At 37.5% G+C, this 19,443-nt stretch overlaps 1 protein-coding gene and 1 long non-coding RNA gene across 2 annotated transcripts in view; one reads left to right on the plus strand and one right to left on the minus strand.

Moving 5' to 3' along the window:
* CHM (CHM Rab escort protein) overlaps positions 1–4,972 on the minus strand; it is a 188,420-nt gene extending 183,448 nt beyond the window's left edge. Inside the window, exon 1 of the mRNA XM_051968719.1 lies at positions 4,905–4,972. Coding sequence (XP_051824679.1) covers positions 4,905–4,953 — 49 coding nt within the window. The 5' untranslated portion in view covers positions 4,954–4,972. The remainder of the gene's footprint in view (positions 1–4,904) is intronic.
* A 1,950-nt stretch (positions 4,973–6,922) lies between these two features.
* LOC127543048 (uncharacterized) lies at positions 6,923–8,730 on the plus strand. The gene is made up of 4 exons (XR_007949120.1): positions 6,923–7,010; positions 7,600–7,726; positions 8,066–8,374; positions 8,609–8,730. It is a non-coding gene; the product is annotated as an uncharacterized LOC127543048 (long non-coding RNA).
* The last annotated feature ends 10,713 nt before the right edge of the window (positions 8,731–19,443 follow it).

Consider the following 19,443-nt stretch of genomic DNA (forward strand, 5'->3'; position numbering starts at 1 on the left):
TCTTTTTAAGAGCCTGATTAGCTTCTCTCCCTCAAGCTAAATATCCCCAATTCTTTCAGCTGAGCCTTGGATGGCATGATATTGAGGTCCTTTGACACTCAGTTACTGTCCTCATCATGGTCTCATTGATCAATGTCCTTCCTAATAAAGGCACCTAGACTTGAACAGAGATGATGTGACCAGAAAGGAGTACAGTTGGGCTATCACCAACTTATTCCGGGATCATCATGGGGTATCATTGACTCATGGTAGCTTTCATCTTATATTCAGATTTCAGTTGAGTAAAAACCTCTCATTTCTTTCAGATCAACTGTATGACCAGAAGACTCTTCTCCATCTTGAACTTGAGATGGTAAATGTTTGACGCCAAATCTAAGAACCTGTCAGGATATCATTATGTCCTCATGGCCAACTAATGTGTCAACTAGGCCTTCCTGAATTTGTCCTCTGTATATCTGATAAGTATGCCATCTATCCCTAGAGCCAAATCATTGAGAACTGTAATAAAGAGCTATCTATATCCAGCCCTTCTCAAAGTTTTAGGACTTGAAGTTTTTCACAAATGAGTCAGACAGGCCAGGAAAGCAACAGGCCTTTATTATGACACATTTTAACACACACGCGCACACACACACACATACACACACACACACACACACAAATGAAAGCCCAAAGCCATAAGCCAAACACCTTGGGTCAGAGGCATGGAGAAACACTAGGCAACGGGATAGGGTGGAAAGGGTAAAGGATGCATCTACATCTGTTGCAAGAGCATAATGTGATGGTCTTCAGGGGTCACAGAAGAAAGAATTAAGTATGTGGGGACAAAAGGGGCATAGTCAACAATGATCTTTTGGTGAGGTTGTCTTCCACCTTGGCATACCCGGGTTCCACCAAACTTTCTTCTTCTCTTCCTAGTTGATGAGTGGGATGGCTGGATTCTTCCTCTCGTCCACATGCCAAAGCAATTTTGGGTTTTACAAAGAGGGGATCACAGAATTACAGAGTGGGAAACAGAAGGGACCTTAAAAATCACATAGTCCAACCTCCCAATGTTATAAATGACAAAAATGAGATTTGGAGAGGTTCAGTGATGAGATAATGAAGCACCATCAATGTGAATTTTATTACTACACAAAGTAATGTGGCAGAAAAAGGATTCAAACTCAAACCCTGTGACTATAAATCTGATGGTGTCCCAGCTCGGATGTCCTATGCTCAGAGACACTTGAGATTAAGATGACAAAACAAATTTGGGAAAGCTTTCAAGAAAAGGCAAAAGCAGAGAACATGTCTAAAACAGAAGCAGCCTGCTACAAGGGAAGCTTATAGGTCTCAGAGGTTTGGAATATGGTCAGAATAGCAGAGGGCCAAAAGCAAAAGTCTAGGACTCTACTAGAAATCAGCTTTTAAGGACCATCAAATCTTGGGCATGGCCATTTAACTAGTTCTGGATGTGCTTTACTGTATTATCATCCAACTGACATCAATCCATTCAGTCCAAAACAGCATGAGAGATGTGGCTAACATCTGGAAAAATGTCGACAGTATTTCCTCTTCATCTACCAATATAAAAACCCTGAGGTTAACAAGATCCTCTTCTTGAAAAAGCTACTCTGACTTTGTAAGAGGTTCACTAACAATTCTTTTAATATGTTCTAGGACTCTGTAAGAAATATAAGTCAAGCCAATGGGTTCATAGCTGCAGACTCATCTTTCTTCTTTTTCAAACTTAGACAATATTTGCATCTCTTCATTTACCATCATTTATCAAAGATCACAGATTGAGTTAACAATCACAATCAAAAATTTTTTTTTCAAATCTACTTCATGTAGATTAACGACTTAAGAGTCTTGAGCAGAATGTGCTCTCCTCCTTTCTATGTCTGTATTATTTTCACCTTTGTGTCACCCTTCTAGCTATCCTTTTTAGCATTTGTTTTGAAGTTGCTCGATATCAAGGTTTCTGTCATCTATTTGGATCTCAACATCAGTGACTTTTGTTGCTGTACGTCAGTGGTTCTCAAAGTATGGTCTAGAGAATCCTGGGGATCTCTGAAACCTTTTTAGAGGGTCTACAAATTCAAAAATAGTTTTTCTTTCCAATATGGTAAATGTCTATAAATATAACCCAGATAAATAAAACCGCTTTGGAGAGATCCTCAATAATTTTTAATAGGATAAAGATACTGAAAACAAAAGTTTGAGAACCACTACAGTGTATGTGATCCCTGTAATAACAAAAATGACAATCCCTCTCTGACTAAAGAGATGGATTTAGGAGACTGGAAAATTTAGTGACTTAGTGACTGGAACATTTATCAACATGATGTTGAGCCTCTCAAAAATTAGTTGAAGTGGTCTTTGGATAACAGATATAAAGTCTGTCATCTCTCTTCTATTCTGAGACTTCCCAACTTAATAGATCCTTGTCACAGCTTGGAGTTAAACCATCACAGTCTTTGAGAACCTCCACGTCACAAAGAAGCAATAAAGTAAGGTTTTAGGGAAAGTAATGCACCTACTTATTGAATAAATGAATGTCTTTTGGCTACTCCAAGCCCCTGCTTGCTTCCATTTAGAGTTCCTAGCTGTTTTCTACATAGCTGAGATTGTTATGAGCCAATATTATACCTGTATGTTTGACCTCTAACCCAGAATTCTTTCCTATACCCCACAAAACATGCATTAACACGAGGGGGAAGGGAATGAAAAAAGTGGCCCCAAAGGCCCTCTTCTCTCTATAAGTACCTTGAAGTCAGACAACCCATTTCTTCCTAATGAGAAAAGTGGCTGCTTCCTTTTATGTTTTCACTGTCTTCTCTATTTTACCTCTATTTAAAAATTATTTTATTAGTTTCCACTTGGAAACTCAGTGCACTAGCTGCATTTCTGTGAGGGGGAATGGGTTTAATTTAAAAGGATGCACACAAAATTGTTTCAGTTTAAAAACATAATTTCCAAAGAAAATTCTCCTTCTAATATGGTCCAACAAAAATTAACCAAGATCAACAGAATTTTTAAAAAGACTCACAGATGACTTTATCTCATAAAAATAAATGGCTTCTTGATGACATTTTCATGCACTAAATTTCCAAAAAGAAATATTGCATCTCGCTACACTCTAAGCTTCTGCTATATTTGTGATTAATGTGTTAAATAAAAATGCTGCTTTTTCTAGGATTCATTCAACTAATGCACTCAGTAATGGAAAATGAATTCCACAAAGTTCTTTCACAAGTTACATTCAAAATAAAGCCAAATCATTTCAATTAAATTAACAAACCAAATTGGACTTTTTAATATTAAAATGTAAGCCCATCTTTACAAGTGTTCATTTGAACTGCTATAACACCTAATAAATAGCAAGTTCTTAGAGCCTAAAAGAATTCAGTGTCCCCAATAGAATCAAAATGTCTTTATTAAGAGAAATTTTAAAATGTATGGCTGAATGTGAAATTTAAAAGGATATTAAATAAATTCTTCCCATACAAGCAGGAATAGCTTCTTCCTGTGATACCAGATTCTTCCTGTGATAATATTCCATTATCAATTATGGCATATTCCCACCACCAGAATTCAATTTCCACAGATTCAACACAGGAAAAGTTCCATAACATCAATTACATCATTACACAAAATGTTTATCCCAAGAATGAGCATTAGATAATTACAAGAATTAATGAGTCTAAGGTGTTAACCTGAAACAGAAGAACAAAAACCTTATAATGATTTTGGCAACTTAAAAAAACACAGAGAAGTAAAAAAAATAATAATACGACAAACTAAATTGAATCTGTTTTCACTTTTCAGGACAAACTAGGCAGAATGAAAGGGAAATTTTAGAAGGGTTTCCATGTTTTTCATCTCGTCCCTTCATCTTCTCCAAAGTGAACACTAATTGCACTCGGCTTTCACATAACATCTATTCACTGGAAATACGCAATGCATTACTGCAGTAATGAACCCACATTAAGTTGTCTTCTTAGAGAAATGTCCCATGAAACTTCATTCACTTTAACCCTGAAAAGACCATGTGCATATTGCCAGAATCAGGGAAATAAAGCATCCTAGGGGTTTCTCTCATCTCTAAGCATGTTGGCTGTGAGATAGTCCCATTCTGCATATCCTTCAGAAGGACTGAGACGTCATTAGCATACTCGCATTTCTAAAGGAAAGAAAATATCAAGTTGTTCCCCCCACATACAGCCAAAGTTCTCTTCTTCCTCAATGAGCATCTTATTGATGCGTGAAATAATATAACAAGGCAGACAAATCACAGATAAGGAATGCCCATCATTCAAACCTGTTCTCAGAAAACTTGGCAGTGAGCGGACTGGCGGGAAAACAAAATGTTTTAATGGACTTGGAGAACAGTAATTCTCGGACAGGTGGGAAAGTGAACTTCAAGTTAAAAAAAAAATAAATAAAAAGTCGGGGCTGTCTACAACCATCCGTCCCCCACCCCGGCATTTCGCTTCCAACGAGCATCCAAAGACCTAAGGGCTCCCTGCCCCAGCAGTTGGCAATCTGGGGGAGTACAAAGCAGCTCCTGAACGCCTGCTTGAAGGAATCGAGTACCTGAGAACTGCCAGAACGGGGAGGGAGGGAGAAAGAGTGGGCAAAGTCCCCGGAATGCAGCCTACGAGGGGAGGCCAAGCGGAACCTCTCAACATGAGCCCCCCTAGCCCCGACCGGGGCGGCGCCACAGCCGCCCACCTCAGTCCAGAACCCCAACATCCCGGGTTCGGACTTCCGAATCGGGCCAGGCTCCTGAAGCAGTTAGCCCCAGCCCCGCCTCGGTCACACCGGAGAAGCCCTGAAAGCCCTCGTCAGACTCCGAGGCCCACCGCCCGGCCAGAAGTCACGACCTGCCCGAGGTCAAGTCCTGAAGCTTTACATACCGGTTCCTATCACCACCACATCGAACTCCGAAGGGAGTTTGTCGGCCATCTTGAGAGGGGAAGAGTCAGCTGACACGAGTTTCCGGAAATGACGTCTAACTTTTTCCTCCGCGGCCAAGGACGGCAACGCGGTTCCTTATGGGGATCGTAGTTCGCGGTTGGTGAGGTAATTTCGAACCTAGCTCTACACTGCAAGCCCAGCAGCTAGTTGGTTGCTGTATAGAGAGTAGGAGGACCTGGAGTGAGCAACGCCGAAGTTCATATTCAGTCTCAGGCCTGGTAAACTGTTTGAAGCTGGGTAAATCACTTCGTCCCTCCTTACTTTACTCTCTCCTATTGTAGGGTAATAACAATACCGTAAAAGCCTCAGTGTTGAAGTGTTAAACGGAGTATGGCAGGGAAAGAACATTCCAGAGCCCGAGTATGATAAAATGACTAAAGTATTTTTTAGGATACTTTGTATACTGTTTGGAAGGAACACTAGAAAGGGCAGGGCCCGTTAGTGATTACAACATCTTTGCCAAGAGAACCATGGAGGGTAAGACCTGGAAGTAACGTTCCTTGTTGACACAACCCTCTTTTTCCTTTTCATTTTTTTAAACAGATAAAGAAACTGAATAACAGAACAGCAACAAGAAACTCGGTTAGTGTCTTTCTCCACCACACAGCACCTCAGGTTTAGGTTCTCCTGACAAGAACCTGGGTGAGTGTCTTTTTTCACCAAAGAGTACCTCAACTTGTAGTTCTCCAGACAAGAATTTGGGTGAGTGTCTTTTTTCACCAAAGAGTACCTCAACTTGTAGTTCTCCAGACAAGAATTTGGGTGAGTGTCTTTTTTCACCACACAGCACCTCAAGTTTTAGTTCTCCACCCAACAACCTGGGTGTCTTTTTTCATCACAAAGTTGCTCAGGTTTTAGTTCTCCAGACAAGAACTGGGGGAATGTCTTTCTCTACCACAGAGTACCTCACGTTTTATTTCTCTACACAAGAACCTGGGTTACTGTCCTTTTTCCCCAAACAAAGTACCTCAAATGTTAATTCTCCACAAGACAATCTGATTGAATGTCTTGTTTCACCACAGAGTACCTCAGGTTTTAATTATCTACACAAGAACCTGGGATAATGTCTCTTTTTCACCACAAAGTACCTCATGTTTTAATTCTCCGCACAGGAACCTGGGTGAAAGTCTTGTTTTAGCACACAGAACCTCAAGTTTTTCTTCTCCACACCAGAACCTAGGATAGTATCTCTCTTCACTACACAACACCTCAAGTCTTAGTTCCCACTCAACAACTAAGGTGAGTGTCTTTTTTCACCACACAGTACCTCAGGTTTTATTTCTACACACAAGAACCTGGGTGAGTATCTTTTTTTCACCACAAAATACCTCAAGTTTAAGTCTCCAGACAAGTATCCTAAAAATACTTTTTTGGGTTAGTGTCTTTTTTTCCACTACAAAGTACATCAAGTTTTCATTTTTGAGACAAGAGCCTCAATGAGTGTCTTTCTCCACCCCCATGTACCTTAGGTTTTAGTTATCCAGATTAGAACCTGGGTGACTGCCTGCTCCATCACACGCAGCACCTAAGGTTTTAGTTTTCCCCACATGAATTTTGGTTAGTGTCTTTTTTTTTTTTTTTTACCACAAAGTACCTCAAGTTTGAATTCACCACACAAGAACCTGATTGAATGTCTTTTTCCCCACAAAGTACTTCAGGATTTAGTTCTCCAGAAAAGAACTTATGTGAGTTTCTTTTTTCCACCACAAAGTACCTCAGGTTTTAGTTCTGCAGAAAGGAAGTTAGGTGAATGTGTTTTTCACCAAAGCATTCCTCAGGTTTGAATTCTTCACACAAGAATCTAGGTGTCTTTGTTCACCACAATGTACCTCAACTTTTAGTTCTCCACACAAGAACCTTGGTTAGTGTCATTTTGCATCACAGAATACCTCAGGTTTTAATTCTACATACAAAAACCTGGTTAAGTGTCTTTTTTTTTTTTTTTACCACAGTATCTCAGGATTTAGGTCTTCACGCAAGAACTTGGGAGAGTGCCTTTTTTCAACACAGTATCTTAGGATTTAGCTCTCCAGACAAGAATGTGGGTGAGTGTCTTTTTTGACCTAAAAGTTCCTCAGGTTTTATTTTTTTAGGCTGGGTTAGTGTCTTTTTTCATCACAAAGTACCTCAGGTTTTATTTTTCTAGAACAGAACCTGGGTGAGTTTCTTTCTCCACATTTCTATTCTCCTTACTTTACATTTTTATTCTCCATTAGAACCTAGGTTAGCGTCTTTTTTCACCACACAGTACCTTAAGTTTTTGTTTTCCACATAAGAACCAAGGTTAGTGTCTTTTTCACAACAATGTACCTCAAGTTTTAATTCTCCAGACAAGAACCTGAGTGAATTTCTTTTTTTCACCACAAAGTACCATAAGTTTTAGTTCTCCAGACAAGAACCTGGGTGAGTCTTTTTTCACCACAAAATACCTCAAGTTTTTGTTTTCCACCCAAGGACCTGGGTGAGTATCTTTTTTTCACCACAAAGTACCTTATGTTTTAATTCTCCACAAAGGAACCCTGGTGGATGTCTTGTTTTACTATAGAGTAGCTCAGGTTTTAGTCCTCCACACAAGAACCTGGGTGAGTGTGTTTTTTCACCACAAAGTAACTCATGTTTTAATTCTCCACACAGGACCTGGGTGAATGTCTTGTTTTAGCACACAGAACCTCAAGTTTTTCTTCTCCACACAAGAACCTAGGATAGTATCTCTCTTCTCTACACAACACCTCAAGTCTTAGTTCTCCTCTCAACAACCTAAGTGAGTATCTTTTTTCACCAAACAGTACCCCAAGTTTTTGTTCTCCATACAAGAACCAAGGTTAATGTCTTTTTCACAACAGTTTTAATTCTCCACAAAAGAACCTGGGTGAAATTCTTTTTTTCACCACAAAGTACCATAAGTTTTAGTTTTCCAGACAAGAACCTGAGTGTGTCTTTTTTCACCACAAAGTACCATAAGTTTTAGTTCTCCACACAAGAACCTTGGTGAGTGGCTTGTTTCACCACACAGTACCTCAGGTTTTAATTATCTACACAAAAACCTGGGATAGTGTCTTTTTTCACCACAAAGTATCTCATGTTTTAATTCTCCACACAGGAACCTGGGTGAATGTCTTGTTTTAGCACACAGCACCTCAAGATTTTGTCCTCTACACAAGAACCAAGGCTAATGTCTTTTTCACAACAATGGACCTCAAGTTTTAATTCTCCACACAAGAACCTGGGATAGTGTCTTTTTTTCATCATAAAGTACCTCATGTTTTAATTCTCCAACCAGGAAACTGAGTGAAAGTCTTGTTTTACCAAATAGAACCTCAAGTTTTTTCTTCTCCACACAAGAACCTAGGATAGTATCTCTCTTCTCTACACAACACCTCAAGTCTTAGTTCTCCACTCAACAACCTGGGTGAGTATCTTGTTTCACCACACAGTACCTCAGTTGTTAATTATCCACATAAGAACCTGGGATAGTGTCTTTTTTTCATCACAAAGTATCTCATGTTTTAATTCTCCACACAAGAACCTGGGTGGATGTCTTGTTTTACCACAGAGTAGCTCAGGTTTTAGGCCTCCACACAAGAACCTGGGTGAGTGTCTTTTTTCACCACAAAGTACCTCATGTTTCAATTCTCCACACAAGAAACTGGGTGAATGTCTTGTTTTAGCACACAGAACCTCAAGTTTTTCTTCTCCACACAAGAACCTAGGATAGTATCTCTCTTCTCTACACAACACCTCAAGTCTTAGTTCTCCTCTCAACAACCTAAGTGAGTATCTTTTTTCACCAAACAGTACCCCAAATTTTTATTCTCCATACAAGAACCAAGGTTAATGTCTTTTTCACAACAGTGTACCTCAAGTTTTAATTCTCCACTAAAGAACCTGGGTGAAATTCTTTTTTTCACCACAAAGTACCATAATTTTTAGTTCTCCACACAAGAACCTGAGTGTGTCTCTTTTCACCACAAAGTACCATAAGTTTTAGTTCTCCATACAAGAACCTCGGTGAGTGTCTTCTTTCACCACACAGTACCTCAGGTTTTAATTATCTACACAAGAACCTGGGGTAGTGTCTTTTTTTCACCACAAAGTACCTCATGTTTTAATTCTCCACACAGGAACCTGGGTGAATGTCTTGTTTTAGCACATAGCACCTCAAATTTTTCTTCTCCACACAAAAACCTAGGATTGTATCTCTCTTCACTATACAGCACCTCAAGTCTTAGTTCCCACTCAACAACTTAGGTGAGTGTCTTTTTTCACTACACAGCACCTCAAGTCTTAGTTCTTCACTCGACAACCTGGGTGAGTGTCTTGTTTCAAAACACACTACCTCAGGTTTTAATTATCCACACAAGAACCTGGGGTAGTGTCTTTTTTTCATCACAAAGTACCTCATGTTTTAATTCTCCACACAAGAACCTGTGTGAATTTCTTTTTTTCACCACAAAGTACCATAAATTTTAGTTCTCCAGACAAGAACCTGGGTGTGTCTTTTTTCACCACAAAATACCTCAAGTTTTTCTTTTCCACACAAGAACCTGGGTGAATTTCTTTTTTTCACCACAAAGTACCATAAGTTTTAGTTCTCCACACAAGATCCTGCGTGAGTGTCTTTTTTCACCACACTGTACCTCAGGTTTTTGTTTGTCACAAAAGAATATAGGTTAGTATCTTTCTTCAATACGCAGCACCTCAAGTTTTTCTTCTCTACTCAACAACCTGGGTGAGTGTCTTGTTTCACCACACAGTACCTCAGGTTTTAATTCTCCACAGAGGAACCTGGGTGGATGTCTTTTTTTAAAACAGAGTACCTCAGGTTTTAGTCCTCCAAACAAGAACCTGGGTGAGTGTCTTTTTTTTTTTTTTTTTACCACAAAGTACCTCATGTTTTAATTCTCCACTCAACAACCTTGGTGAGTGTCTTGTTTCACCACACAGTTCCTCAGGTTTTTATTATCTACACACGAACCTGCGTCAGTTTATTGTTTCACCAAACTGTACCTTAGATTTTAGTTCTGCAGACCAGAACCTGGGTGAGTGTCTCTCCATCACGCAGTACCTAAAATTTTAATTCTCCAGACAAGAATTTGTGTGAATGGTTTTTTTCACCACACAGTACCTTAAGTTTTAGTTCTCTAGACAAGAACCTGGGTGTGTCTTTTTTCACTACAATGTATTTCAGGTTGTAGTTCTACACACAAGAACCTGTGTGAGTGTTTTTCTCCACCACACTGTACTCCAGGTTTTAATTCTCCAGACTGAGGTCTGATTGGTATTTTGCCCCAGAAGAATATTAAATTCAAAAGATATAGCTTTCTGGAATGTTTGGTTACCGGATGCCATCACTGGGGAGACAATCCATAATGGATAAAATGGATTCTAATTTTTTGTGCGATTGGGTGTGCCGCACCCTGTGACATTATTCAATCATTTTATAGAGGAAGAATTGTACTGAGAGATTTTAAGTTATTTACTCATTTAAGTAACTATTTGTTTATGATTGTTCTAAGTTATTTACACAGCTGCCTAAAGTACAATTCACCCAAGATTACCTAACCCCAGATTGAGCAGATGGGGAAACTGAGCTCAATTTAGAAAGGCTAAGTGACTTCCCAGAAAGTATCCAGCTGGGAAGTGTCTAAAGCAGAAATGAATCCAAGTGATACAATGGACTAAGAGATTTGCCACAAAGTCATAAATCTAGAAGTCTCCCTGACCTCTGAATCATGCTACGCTACCCCAAAATAGAGAATCTCAAAAGCGATAACAAGGAATCTGTCATATTAGAAAAGAACAACTCCACTTCCCCCAGGATTCCTGCACATTCATCTTGGCCCTGACCCTCCGGTTCCCACACGAACATTCCTATACTCTCTTCCCTATTCTACTTGGACCCAGAACAAAGTGTGCCTCCTCCTACTCCATGAATCAAGCCAGTTTCCCATGAATGCATTGTTTGGCGTGCCTTCATTTGTACTGGCAGTCCCAGAAAACAATCTGGTAAGATAAGTTGATAACAGTCATCTTGTTTGCAAAAAGAAGAAAGGCTCTGTGAATCACTACAAAATGAATGAGAAGAAGAGCTTTGCCTCCACAAATAGCACTGGCTACACCAGTGAGTCAAAACACCATTGGATGGATTACTTTGATTGAGGTCGGATGGCCTTTCGTAAAATAACAGTCTCTGATGAAGGGCCAGAATGCCAGACAGCTAATAGAGCATTTAGAGGCATTGTAAGCACTGCCCCCCACCCCAGCTTACTTAACGTTTATCTTATAGCTCAGTGCTATGAAAAATGAATGAAAGTGAACATGAGGGAAGAAAAGACTTTCGTTTGCCAATTGCACCACTAGGTGTGACCTAACTACAGAAACATAATTCAAGTCACTGGCTACAGAATATAGTTTCAGCAAGTAAGGAAGAAAATTTGTTCCTGTGTTCCAATATGTAGCCATCATTAACTCAACTTTCAGAGCATGGACAAATGCTTAGCAATGCTTCATTATTTGAAGTACACCAGTAAAGAGGCCTCTTTGGCTTCATGTTGCATTTGGCTCTCATCCTGGACAGGATTACCTGCTTCACTTGTCAGAACGTTTTCATTGTCACCCACCTCTTTTGTGGCATCTTGTTATATTCTAGAACCAATTGATAAGGACTAGTAAGCATCTTCTCTGTTCAAGAACCTGTGCTAGGTAACAGGGTTGAGATAGACCTTATCCTTGAGGTACTTACATACCTCCTGGGAATTTTCTTGAGAAGGTTTGATTGAGTCTTTTCATGAGTTTGATGTAGAGAACCCTCTGAATAGTTCAGTATAAATGTGTTGCTTAGTAAATTAGTCCTCTAGTTGATATAGTATAAAAAGAAATCTCAGCAGTAGATTTAGGTTATTGTTTTTGGGGGACTAAACATGTAAGAATCCCATATAATTTCAAAGCTATTGATAGAAATGAAAATTGTTAGTTTTCCAAAGAGAAATAGGATTAACTTTCCATTTTGAACTTGCCAGACTGATTTTTTTTTTGCTCTGAGTACATGATTTTGCCTTTAAACATAATAAACATCATCATTCTCCCAATAAAATATGAATTTCTTCCTGGTGGGGATTGTTTTGTTCTTGTTTTTGTATCCCCAAACACTTAGGACAGGGATTAGGACATAGTAGGTTCCCTATTCTTGGAATTCATGTCCTTCTTACCTCTGCTTGTCTATTAGTTCCTTTCTTCCTTTAAGACACAGCACAAGCACTATCATGAAGTCTTTCCTGATCCCCCCAATTACTAGTACTCCCTCCTCCCAACTAGACAGTTAACCTGTATTTGTTGAATTTTTACCACATGCAAAGCACCACGCTAAGCATTTTTTCAATTGTTCATTCACATCCAACTCTTTGTGACCCCATTTAGAGGCTTTTTGGCAAAGATACTGGAGGGATTTGCCATTTCCTTTTATTTTATTTTACAGTTTATTTTACAGATAAGGAAATTGAGGCAAATAGTGTAAAGTGACTTGCTCAGGGGCATACTTCTAGTAAGTGTCTGAGGCCATTTTTTAACTCAGAAAGAGGAGTCTTCCTGACTCCAGGCCTGGCACTATTTTCACTGCAGCACCACCCAGTTACCCCCCAGAGATACAAAGAAAGGCAAACACATGCTTCCTTGTCCTCAAGGAGCTCACAGTCTATTGGTGGAGCCCACATACAGACTGTTCATATAAGATATATACAGAGTAGGTAGAACATAATCTCAGAAGGAAGGCACTAACACTGAGGAAGACCTGCAGAGAGTGGTAATTGAACTGTCCTCAAGGCAGCCAGGAAAGGCAGGAGGAAGAGATGAAGAAGCAGGCTCATCTAAGCATTGGCTACAGCTAGGGAAATAGTCAGAAGATGTGAGTACAACAGCAAGCTAATACTAATGGGTTATACAGTATTTGAAAAGAAGTAAAGAAGATTGGAGAGATAAAAAGGTCTGTAAAAGCCAAAGGATTTTGAATTTGATTTTGGAAGTAATAGAGACCACCTAGAATTTGTTGAGTAGGGACAGAGAAGATGACATGGTCATCCCTTTGCTTTAGGAAATTCATTTTGGCAAATGAGTCAATGATGGATTTGAGTCAGGAGAGACCTGAAGCAGGGTCACCCGTCCAAAAGAAAGTTATTACAGTAGATGAGAGGCACGAGGTGATTAGAGCCTACTACAAGGTGATAGGTGAATGAGAGTAAAGAAAGGGACTTATGAGAGACCTGGCAACAGAGTGATTATGTGGAGTGAATGTGGGAGAGGAGTCGAAAGTCTCAGTGGCAGAGTAGTGATACTCTCAAAGGAATAAAGAGTGGAGGGTTTGCAGAGAAAGATCACGAATTCTGTTCTGGATATATTGACTTCAAAATGCCTACGGGACACCCAGTTAGAGATGAAAGGTAGTGATATGAGAATGAATCTCAAGAAAGAGGTTAATGCTACATATATAGATCTATGAATGATCTGCATAGACATGATAACTGAATCCATAGGAGCTGACAAGGTCACTAGGTGACATACTACTTCTTAAACTTTTCCCACCATGATCCCTTTTTGCCCAGGAAATTTTTATGCAATTCCAAGTATACAGTTATATAAAATAAGTATACAAATCAGACATTCACTGATAATAAATTATAAAGAAATTTATTTTAAAACAATTTGAATATGCATATTTTTTCATTTATTAAAGATGGAAGCAGATTTACATACTCATGGGATAGATGCACTTGTTTATTTTTATATAAAAAATTAAATCTTGGTAGAATATTTGATACTGCCGAATATAGAGCACCTTCAACATTTTTCAGAGTTGATAGATATTTTGATTTTATAATTGTCAATGCTGACAGTGCCCCCTTGCATAAATACATAGTACAAAGTAGCAAAAGCATGTTTAAGGCAATTTCAGAAATGGCTGGAAATTGTCTTAATATAAGCCAAAATTTATTTAATGATTTTTTCCCCAGAAACTCAAGTTTTAAAGCTGTATTGCTTGATAACTTGGCAGATTTTTCTTGAACTTTTCATGGCACATGACTGACATTTTTTTTTATTTCCAGTGAGTATGATTTATGAACTCAACTTAATTGTTAGAATCAAAATTTGAAGGGAAATATTCCTGAAACTGTATCTCCAGGCATTTCAAATGATCAATTATAATAACTCTTACACTTAAATCTTTGGGAAGGTCATATTCAATTACAAAATCATCTGGAGCAGTAGATATTTCTAAAGAACCATCTTCTTTTTTTACTTTGAGAATATTTTATTTTTCCAAATACATGCAAAGATAGTTTTCATCATTCACTTTTGCAAAACCTTTTTTTCCTCTCCTCCCTCACAAGACAGCAAGCAATCTGATATAAATTAAACATGTACAATTTTTCTAAACATATTTCCATATTTGTCATCTTATGTAAGAAAAACAACAATAAAAAGGTACAAATACTATGCTTTGATCCACATTCAGTCTACATAGTAAAAAAAAACATTTTCTTCCATATTCTTCTATGTTAACTTTTTTAGTAAAGCCTTCAATTTTATCTTTTAATATGTTACAACTTTGTCCCTGAAGCACTATATTTAAATCATTGAGTTTTTCAAAATTTATTTGACAAATTACACAGTTTTGAAAGCAAAATGTCATTATGAAAAAACTAACAAAATCATATTTCTTTTTATAGTGTTAATTTTTTTTAAAAAAAAAATCAGATTTGTGCTCACTGAAAAACATAACAATGTCATCTGTTTGAACTTCTCCATCTTGAGAGCCACTTTACCTCTGCTTGTAGTACTCTGTTTTTATAATCAGAGTCCATGTCTTTGCAAAGGTTTGAAATCAAGTAACTGTTACGAGCACGGCTCTTAATGAAAATAATGAATTTGGTAGTATCAAGAAGTATAACATTTAATTGTTTTTTTTGTTTGTTTGTTTTGGCGAGGATGGGTCATGCAGTGAGTAAAAGTGATGTGATCATTGCTACCAATTTTAATTTTTTTCCTACAAATTCACCATTCTTGCCCATTATTGCTCCAGCATTGTCTATACAGATTCCAATGCAATTTTTCCATTGTATGCCTTCATCTGTGGAAAATTCATTGACTTTAAGATAGATACTTTTCCCTCTTGTGTGCCTTTCCAAAGGGTGACAAAGCAATAATTCCTCATGTATTTTTCCTTTGTAAACATGAAATAACAACTAGGCCATGTTAAAAAAATATCTAAGTGAATTGTAAACTTTGGAAACAGTATTATTTTCTTTTGCAAACAATATAATTTAAAAAGGAATTTTGCATATTTTAGCCCCTTATTTTTTCCTATAAACTATTTCTGGCATTTTAATAACAGCAGGTAGCACAAGATCTATTACGTAGGGCTTTTTAGTTTTTGCAGTTAAATAAAAAGTTTTGTAACATGGAAATAAAAATTTTTCATTAATACCAATAAATTTCTCAGAATATTGTTTTCTTTTATTTGAAGATTTTAAAAGTCATTCAAAATATCCCTTTGGTTTATTGCAGTATGTAGAATGCTTGATACTAAGATATCATTTTAGTTTGGCTGGTTTCATGTTCTCTGCAGCCAAAACTTCATCACAAATTAAGCAAAGAGATTTTTCCTCCTTATCATCATTATTAGAAATAAATCTATATTGCAAAAATGATTTGACATATTTTTTTCCTCGTCAAGATAGATGTACTACAACCTGGTAGTGAAGACTGCCACATTGTCATTGGTATTTTTACCTTTTCTGCCTAAATTTAGCCACTTAGACATAACCAAAAATATTTTTGTCCTAAAAGATAAACAAATATTGCTAACAATTTTTCAGATAAATACTAGTGTTAATTTATGAACTTCCATTTGTTAGTTGTTAATTTTAAAAATTGATGTTCATATTTATATACACTTACAGTGGTGATGGTGGCAAATATTATTAAAGGGCTTTTGTCTTTACTTGCGGCAATTAAACACTTCTCTTTCTATAAAAGAAAGAGATATCAATTTTTAAAATCAAACACTCTGATACAATAAAATTTAAACATATATTAATTTGTTTTTTTTTATTTTTATTTAATGATTACTTTATATTGACAACATTATCCCTTGCACTCGTTTCTTTTCCGATTTTTTCCCCCTCCCTCCCTCCACCCCCTCCCCTAGATGGCAAGCAGTCCTTTATATGTTGGATATGTTGCAGTATATCCTAGATACAATATATGTTTGCAGAACCGAACAGTTCTCTTGTCGCATAGGGAGAATTGGATTCAGAAGGTATAAATAACCCGGGAAGAAAAACAAAAATGCAGATAGTTCACATTCGTTTCCCAGTGTTCTTTCTTTGGGTGTAGCTGCTTTTGTCCGTCATTTATCAATTGAAACTCAGGTCTCTTTGTCAAAGAAATCCACTTCCATCAAAATATGTCCTCATACATATCGTTGTCGAAGTGTATAATGATCTCCTGATTCTGCTCATTTCACTTAGCATCAGTTCATGTAAGTCTCGCCAGTCCTCTCTGTATTCATCCTGCTGGTCATTTCTTACAGAACAATAATATTCCATAACATTCATATACCACAATTTACCCAGCCATTCTCCAATTGATGGGCATCTATTCATTTTCCAGTTTCTAGCCACTACAAATAGGGCTGCCACAAACATTTTGGCACATACAAGATGTATTAATTTGATACTTATATGCTGACGAATGATGGTAGGAAAATATTAAAAATCTTTATTTCCTATAATTAAACGGTTATGTTTTTGTAAGCACAGAAAACTTTGTATGTACAGTAAAAATAGTACAATTCATAACATACCATAGTCTAGAATCTGAGCCACAGAGTTTCTGACAGTGTTGGTTGGCATTCCATGGCATGAAGGTATGCACAGTACAAAGTACTAGTGTTGTGTATTCAGAACCAAACCTTCAGTGAAGTCCCATGGTGCAACATGGGTAAGCACTGCCAGAAACATTTCAGATTCATTATAAGTTTCAACTCATTACGAGTTTGGTTATTGTACATTCAGAAACCTTTTAATATTGCCAAATTTTTTGTGACCCCCACATTCAGTTACATGACCCCCACAGTTTGAGAAACTTTGGTATAGAACAAAGGTTCTTAGTCTGTAGTGCACAGACAGATTTCAGAGTGTCTATAAACTTGGAATAAAAAAAAAAGTATACTTATCCCTTCCGCATCACAACTTTCCCTATCACAGTTTGATATTTCACAGGTCAGCATAAAAAATTAAATGAGAATTTGGGGGGACTTCTGTGGAAGCTGCAGACAACACAGAACCTATGACCAAATATTTAACCTGAATTTTACAATAAGGTACTATAAACACCCCATAAAAGAAAAAGAAGAAATTCAGACTTCTTCTCTGGTAGAAAGAGAGGGCCAAAATTTTTACACAGATTTTCCAGCTCACGGGGCCCCCGTGTCCCTAGCCCTCCCAATATGGAAGGGATAACTGTCTATCTTTATTTTCACTAACCTATGACTGCAATTCAGCATTTCTTTCGATTATGACTTTTTAAAAAGTATTCTGTGTGGATTGCAACATAGTCTTCTTACCTTTTTGTTGTTGTTTGCTTTTTTCTTTCTCATTTTTTTCTTTTTTCTCATTTTTTTCCTTTTTGATCTGATTTTTCTTATGCGGCATGATAAACGTGAAAATATGTTTAGAAGAAGTGCACATGTTTAACCTATATTGATTACTTGCTGTCTAGGAGAGGGGGTTGGGGAAGAAAAGAAGGAGAAAAATTTGCAACAAAGGTTTTTCAAGGGTGAACATTGAACACTATCTTTGCATATAGTTTGAAAATAAAAAGTTATTATTTAAAATAATGAACCCGCCAAATACACCAATTCATCAAGCAACAACAACAAAAAATTATTCTGGAAAGGTTCTTAGCATCACACACACACACACACACACACACACACACACAGAGTTAAGAACTTCTCTAGTAGAGGAAGAAGTCCCAGGGTAGATGTTTGGAAAGGACATCACCTGGACAAAAACCTACCAAAGGAGATTAAGAAGAAGTGATCAGAGAAGTAGCAGAAGAACCAGAAGACAGCAATGTCTCAAAAAGAAGGAAGGAAACAAGAATTTCTTAAGTATCTACTATGTGCAAAACATAGTGCTTAAACACTTTACAAATATCTAATTTGATCCTCACAACAGCCTTGGGGGTTAAGTACTTTTACTATATCCATTTTTACATGTGAGAAAACTGAGTTAGAGGACAACTAAGTGATTTTGCCCAGAACCACATAGCTTTTATCTGAGGCCAGATGTGAACTGGAGTCTCTCTGACTTCAGGTCCAGAACTTTAACTACTGTACCATTTTGCTGTCTCAAAAACCTAAAGAAGGAGTATGCAGAAGAGAATGATCAATAGCATCAAAGGCTGCAGAAAGGTCAAGGTGAATGAAGATCAAGAAAAAAACAACCATTAGACTTGGCTAATTAAGAAGCTTTGGGTAACTTTGGAGAGAGCAGTTTCAATTGAATGGTGACATCAGAAAGTAGAGTTTAGTATCAAGTAAGAGATGAGGAAGTGGAGGTACCAATTATACATGGCATTCTCAAGGAATTTACCTAAGAAAGAAGAGATAGAGTATAGCTGGCAGAGACTGTAGGACGATAGTGAGGAGTTTGTTGTTGTTTTTGTTGGGTTTCCTTTTGTTTTTAAGAGTGAGACATTGTAATGTTTTGTGGGAAGTTTTATAGATGAGAAGAGAATGAAAATTACAGAAAGAGGGAAGAAGAAAGGATGCCATCTGTTGAAGAAAATTGGATGGAATGGGATGAGGATGCATGCATTGGGGTTTTCCTTAGTTTGAAAAACCACTTCTAGAGATGGGTAAAGGAAGAGAATGAGGGAAGACATCTGAGTGATGCAAGATGAATAATATAGGAAAAGAAGGAGCTCTCAACAAATGGATTCTATTTTTTTTTTCAGGGAAAAACGAGTCAAGATTCTCAGTGAGGGACAGACAGCTATGGGAGGCTTGAGGAGAGAAGAAAAGGACGGGAAATGATGTTGTGGTGAGTAAGATAGTGAATCAGTTAGGGAGTTCTAACTACCATGTATTTGACTACTATATATGTATTTATATTTATACATGTTTGCGTATGCTGTCTATATTTATACATATACTTATTGTCTCTCTTTTAGAGAAAAGAGATTGTTTCAGTGTTTGTACTTCTATCCCCAGTGCCTAGCCCAATTACTGGCACACAATGGATGCATAATGGATACTAGTTGATTGTTGAATTTAAGCAAATAATGACTTGTTCTAATAGAAGGGAACAGTGAGAAAGATCATCTAACAAAATTTCTCCTTAGCTTTGTAATGCATTTTTGTACTTTGGGATATAGCATTATCTGATGTTCTGATTGTTGTGCTATGCTAAGACCTAG

This window comes from Antechinus flavipes, chromosome X (genome assembly GCF_016432865.1).
Source record: "Antechinus flavipes isolate AdamAnt ecotype Samford, QLD, Australia chromosome X, AdamAnt_v2, whole genome shotgun sequence".
In the NCBI taxonomy this organism is placed as follows: Eukaryota; Metazoa; Chordata; class Mammalia; order Dasyuromorphia; family Dasyuridae; genus Antechinus; species Antechinus flavipes.